At 45.5% G+C, this 6,634-nt stretch overlaps 1 protein-coding gene across 1 annotated transcript in view; it reads right to left on the bottom strand.

Annotated features, from left to right (window-relative positions):
* The window catches only part of MCC (mutated in colorectal cancers), a 250,775-nt gene that overhangs the window by 43,463 nt on the left and 200,678 nt on the right, over positions 1-6,634 (bottom strand). The window contains exons 8-9 of the mRNA XM_012659508.1: positions 5,560-5,708; positions 1,288-1,428 (exon numbers count right to left, since the gene is read on the bottom strand). Coding sequence (XP_012514962.1) covers positions 1,288-1,428; positions 5,560-5,708 — 290 coding nt within the window. The remainder of the gene's footprint in view (positions 1-1,287; positions 1,429-5,559; positions 5,709-6,634) is intronic.

Raw genomic sequence — 6,634 nt, forward strand, 5'->3', positions numbered from 1 at the left:
CTTAAGCAGATAACCGGGTAGCTTCTCCAAGTCGAGCAGGGGAAATGTTGCTTTGGTCAACATTTAGTCAACAGACCATCTGTTTTTGATTGTCTTTACTTTCATCATCCTTTACTAAGAGTTCAAGGGAAAAAAAGGGCCAAACCACTTGCTCTAGGTGCTGCCAGCTCGTCCTCTCAAGGGCAGCCCGTACTTCAGGTTAGAGATGCTGGGCCGTTTCTTTATCTGTGAGCATGTGCTAATGCAGAGAAAGACCTTTCTGATCAAAGGCAGACTGCGGGCAGAGAACAGCCGGTTTCGAGAGTTATCACGCGTGGATGATCTGCTTGCTTTGGTGTGTCTGTCAACTAGCATGATTGCTCTCTGGTCGCCTATATTTTGGTTTGATTGTTTATAGAATAAACAATGTTTGTTAAAACAATATTGAACTTTTTAGAGGAAGCTAAGAGTAAGATATAGTCAACTACTATGAGGCCTCGGCAAATATGCTTAAGTGGTTACGCTAATTAAATAAACCTATGAAGACAATAATAAAGCGCAGTCTTGCAGCTTTAAACAAGCAGTAATTTAAAAACAGATAAGTTCCAAAGCTGATGAGGCAGCAAAAAAGCAGTGCCTTCAAATTACCACGTGCTCATCAATGAATGAACTGCAGTCATTTAAACTGGCTTGTTTAATGGAAAAAAGTCAGCAGTATGCCTGAACGGCTAGGAAAATATTCATATCCTTTGACCTATAATGCCTGCTTCAGGGATTTTATCTCAAGGAAATATTTAATAAAAATGAATATCTTCTCTCTGTATTAAATTATTCACCATAGAATTATTTTCAATATCAAAAGTTTGCCAAAGTCTGAATGTCTTTTAGAGAAATGACTAAATAAATAACAATATGTAAACTTGAAGCAGGGGTTACAGCCATTCAAAATAAATGGAGAAAATTAAAAACTATGCCGAATTGAAGAAAAAGAACATACTAGACTTACAGCAATGTAAAATATATATGAATAAAGATCAGAAAGAAATGAACATGTAAAATAAAAACTGATCTTTTGAGTGATATTACATAAATGAAATGATATTTAAGTTGACTATACTAGTAAAACATACCTGCTGACTAATACCATATTCATGCCATAGTATCCACCCTTACAATATTTGCTGGTCCAACCCCTCAGTCGTGCCTTCTAAAAGCCTGCTTCCTACTTTTATGCAGAAGGTTAGCCTGGATGCATTTGTAACTTAACGAGTGACAAAGTCCCGCCGTGTCCCGCGGCTGTTCCCCCACCTGTACTGCAAGGCCAGCCTCAGCGCCGTGGCATTGGACTCGTATTTCCCCACCAGCATGCTCATCCTCTCGGCGTTGCTTTTACATTCCTCCAGGGTTATGGTCAGGAGGTCATTTTGGGATTTGAGGTGTTCAATCCGGCTAAAAAGGAAGAAAAATCACTTTCACACCAGGATTCTAGTTCATTTGCCAACATTTCAGTTGTCGCATTTATGTTCAGGCCAGAAAAGCGTGTTAGGATGTCGGCTGGTCAGAGGTTTTAGTAACTGACACAAAATAATCAAGGAAGTGACTCTTAAAAAAAAAAATCACTAAATTCTGTGTGAATTAGAAATAAAAAATAAGCCTCCTGGTTGTTTCCCACCCAGCTGTTGCCATGCTCACTCCATGGGTGCCACGTGCCACGTACTGTGCCAGGCTCCAGGCTATACCAGGAAAGGAGGCGGGTGTGTGCCCTCACGGCCCTCCTCACCAGGAACCTCTGGCGTGCTTCGGTGAGTCGCCCTCCACAGAGGCAAATGAAGAGCAGCATCCTAGCAATAGCCACTATTTGTTGAGCCTTTGCTCAACAATAAGCCTCTCAGGAGCCGTTGACTTCAGTGTTATTATCTCCATCTCTCAGGTGAGGAAATGGAGGTGCAGAAAGGTTAAGTACCCTGCCCTGGATTTGAACCAGGCAGTTTGACCCCAGATCCTGTACTCTCAGCCACACACTACAGAGCAGAAGCAAACGAGGAATCAGGGAGTGCAACGCTTTGAAACCTCATGTTGAAGTCTGGTCCACCGTGGTGGAGGTGGGGCGTAAGGCGAGGTGTCGGGGTTGTGGGAGGCAGATCTCTCATGAACAGATCAACGCCCTCCCTCAGGGGCGAGTTCTAACCCTATGAGCTGGTTGTCAAATTGGCACCTCCCCACTTTCTTGCCATGTGATCCCTGCACACGCAGGCTCCCCTCGACTCCTGCCATGACCACTCACTCCATGGGCCCACTTCTAAGTGAGCTACGATGACTGCACTCTAGCCTGGGAGACAGAGCAAAACTCCGTCTGAAAAAAAAAAAAACTTTTTGAAACTGTTCCCATTCATTTACTTTTCAACTTGCTCCACAGCTCACAACAGCCTCTAAGTCCTGGGCTCAAGCGATCCTCCTGTCTTAGCCTCCCATGTAGCTGGGACTACAGGTGTGCTTCACCAACCCCAGCTTATTTATTTATTTATTTATTTATTTTTTGTAGAGACAGAGGTCTCGCTATGTTGCTCATACTGGCCTCAAACTCCTGGCCTCAGCGATCCTCCCATCTCAGCCTCTCAAGTTGCTGGGATGACAGGTGTGAGCCACTGCACCCAGCTTAGATGAAGCTTTTACACAAGTCATCCTGCGGCCAAACCTCCCTGTGGCCATATTCCTTCCTTCTTGAAATGGTCCCCTTACTCAGGCCATGGTGGTATCCTTTGCTAGATGCCCATTCTACATAAAATCAGTAGGGCTTGGCTTTCCCTCAGGGCTCAGTCCTGGGTCCCCTCCGCTGTCAACATCCCACCCCAGGGGTAATTTCATCCAGTCCCACGACTTCAATAGGCATTTAGGGTCTGATGGCTCCCAAATTTCTCTAGCCCAGACCTTTCTTCTGAGGGCCAGGCTCAGATCTCCAGCTCCTTCCTGACATTGCCCTTTGGGTGTCACGGTGCCATCCCCAATCAACATTCCTAAATGGGACTCTGGATTTTCCCCAAACCTTGCCTTCCCCCGTCTTCTCCATCTCAGTAACTGCCACCACCATCTACCCAACGCTATGTGCTAGACTCCCGAGAGTCTTCCTGGAGACCATCCCTTCCCCTCACATCCAGGTCTCACCCAGCTGCAGTCTCCACTGCTCCCAGCGCCGCATGTGTCCCGAGCTCTCTCTCTGCTTCCGCTGTCGCCCTTCCCATTCTTCACACCCAGGGGAGCTTGCAGCATGTCAGCCAAATCTTGTTCTTCCCCTATTTTAAACCCTCTAAAAACTTCCTTCTAATTGCACTTAGAATAAAGAGTAAAATTTGTCCATGGCCTCAAAATCTACATCTGGGCCACTCGGCCACCTCATCTCAAAGAGCTTCTCCTTCCACTCACTCCCCCTTAGCTCCACTGGCCGTTGGACGGTTCCTCCTTCACGCCAACCTCTTTCCAGCCTCACGATTGTTACACTGGCCCGTAAGAACCTTAGTCTGTCACACGGCTGCTCCTTTTTCCTTTAAAATCTCGGTGTAAACCTCCCCTCTTCAGACGCCTTCCCCGACTACCATTCGAAATGAACCCTCCCTGTGATTCTGCCAGTGTCCTCTTTATTTCCTTCTTGGACCTTTCTTATGATCTTATTTGTTTGTTTGTTTTGTCTACCTTCCCTAACAGAATGGAAGCTCCAGGAGAGCAGGGGCTTTGTCTGTTTTACTTTGCTTGGCATACCAAATAGCCCAGCACCCAGTAGATGCTTAAAATGGATTTGTCACATGAGGAAATACACTTGTGAGCAGGTAAGACACCCCTGCCGTGCTCCCGGCAATCATGAAGTTAAAGGCTGACATATTTTGGGAGTAACAGTCCTCTAACTTTGAGATGGGTGGTAAATAACAGATATCAGGATACCCTGGTAGATTACTTCTACGAACCCCCAGTTTCCAGCAGCAGCTATGATTACAGAGTGGTAATCTGTAATGGAGATGAAGTCAAAGGGTAGGGGCTAATAGCTCCGGACTCAAATTGCAACTTCACAGCCTTTATTTTCTCATTTGTAAAATGGGAAGGGACTACCCTGCCCTCACAAGTTGAGGATTAAGTGGTTGTCTGTGACAGCCCTTTGTAAGCTGTAAAATACCATAGTAATATGAACTACAAGCACCAAATATTTCCCCCTTCTTTGGTTTCTCCTGGGCACACATACCTGAGGAAGAAGGAACCTCCCCCCGATTCAGCCACAAAGCAGGCTTGTTAAATCCCAGAATACATAGAGAGGAGATTCTTCTAAACTGAGAGCCCCCTGAAGGCATCTGACTTCATTAAATTGCAAAGGGCATATCTGATTCAATTTTTAAGCACTCCCACACCAGCGATCCGAGAAGACTACTTCTTTACTGCTACAAGGTAATCATCACTCTTAAGTATTTTGGGATTTAATAAGGAAACCATTTAATTTCAAGATTTAAAATGACCTAGGTTGCCAACTTCCTTAGTTCTCAAGAACTATATTAAACAGTTTCAAATCAGGGAGAACTAACATGATAATTCAATTTATTCAGGTTTGCCATACACGAGAAAAACGGAATTAAGCAAAGGTAGATGGGGAATGGTATCTGCGTTTCTTCCTGGTTAGCTCATAAGTCTGTCAAATTCTTACCTTGCTTTCCCACTAGCGATTGGTGGGTTAAGGCAGACACACCACACTTGGATGGGATTCAGAAGTCCATTCTGCCACTGCAGAACCAATTCTGAGTCAGAGTGGTTACCATGGTCTGGCCCAGGTCCTTCCCTGCTTTTTTAGCAACTCCCTCATCACTGGGATGAAACACAAGCCAATCTTTTCCAATAGGCAGGAGTGTGAATTCAAACTACCTCTTTCATGAGACTTGGAAAGAATCCATAAAACCGGGTATAGGGTACAATTATTCCAAGCAGGACAGTTAGGATAGGACATAGGGACCCATGATAGGGCACATTTGCAAAGAGCATAAATAAAATTAGGCAACTATCAGGAAAAGTGAGGAGAGTTAGACCAGCATGCCCGGTCAGTACCAGGAACGTCTCGACCAGATTGTCTTTGCTGGGTCCTGGTAGCTCCAGGCGCCCCTGGGACGCTGACTCAACATTCCAGAACTCCCCTCTGTGGTTCTCTGCAGCACAGGCCTGCACACTTGGCAACCCTCCGTGACCTACTTGCAGTCTATTTGGACTACTCCTAGGATTCACTATATAATTTGTGGAGTCCAGTCCAAAACAAAAAAGTGGGGCCCCATTTCATAAATTATTAAGAATTGAAAATAGTGACAGCAAGATAGTAAGGCAAGTGTGGAGTCTTTCTGAGCACGGGGCCCCGTGGGAATGCCCAGGTCACACAGCCGTGAAGCCAGCCCTCACTGCTGCAAGCACGCCCCTGACGGCTGAGATGGTGGACACTGCCAACCCCACGAGCCTGACAGTATTTTCTATGTCACAAGACACAAGCCAACTTGCTCTTTGGAAGGAGAAGAGAGGAACAGCTCCTCTCTGCCGCCATCAAAACATAAGATTGTTCCTTACCTATTCAACCGCTCTGTTTCCACCTCAAACTCTCTAATCTTGCTTTCAGAGATGGCAGATCCGTGTGAGTAGAGGGTTTGGAAAATCTCTTGGATGTTGGAGCAGTCCTGAAGCGAGTGGGCCAGGTGTTCTGCCACACTGCTAGACACCTGTACAAATGAACATTAATTCCCCTTTGGATAGTGTCACTTAAGAGATGCTGGTCCCCAGTCATGCTTTGCACACAAAACAATTCAAAGCTGATATTCATCGGGAGGAGACGGTTACCCAGATGGTTCTAAGTATGATAAAATTCCAGTATAAAAAGCAAACTACCATGAAAGCGGTACATAAAATAGAATCAAAATATAGCTGCATCCCCCAAGCACTTGCTGTTGGGCAGCAAGGATGGGGGCACCGTGCCTCTTCAGAGTCCCTAAATTTTGGATGTTGAACAGAGTCTGGACTTCCTTCCCCCATCCTGAATCTCCTGCCACTCCAGGTCACACTGTCTGGTTACTGTAGCCAGGGAAAGGGGCTGACTCCTTCATTTTCACAATTTGGCTTTGGCATGGAATCCGAATACATGCAATTTTTGCTCAGTGCACAATTCTAAACTAGGGCCTTGGAAGTGCTATTCAGGCTCTACTCACCCCTATGGATCAAATAGCTGGCTGTCTCAGCCTCATCCCCAATCCTAAAAGATATCCCTTAAGGAACTGAAACTACTCCTTTCTCACCATCCATCAGCTCTTATAGCCCCAGGGGGTTCCCAGGCTCTACAAATGAAAACTCTGGCACTAAACTGGAATGTTCTGGTCTTTCCTAGTATTGGGATACACTTCAAAGGCATCATTCACCCTCACTGGAGAGCATATGCCCTTTCAAGAGGATGTGCAAAAGGCAAAATTCTTTCAGAGCTCCATGACTCCCTTGATCTCTAGGGTAGCAGGGCGATATAAAACAGACATTTCAAGGCTTTTATCTACATCACCAGGAACTGGACCTAAATCATTTCTTTTTTTTATTTGATTTTATTTTTTTTTTTGAGACAAGAGTCTCACTCTGTTGCCCTGGCTAGAGTGAGTGCCGTGGC

The sequence above is a fragment of the Propithecus coquereli genome, unplaced genomic scaffold, assembly GCF_000956105.1.
Source record: "Propithecus coquereli isolate 6110/MARCELLA unplaced genomic scaffold, Pcoq_1.0 Scaffold62, whole genome shotgun sequence".
NCBI classification, from domain to species: Eukaryota; Metazoa; Chordata; class Mammalia; order Primates; family Indriidae; genus Propithecus; species Propithecus coquereli.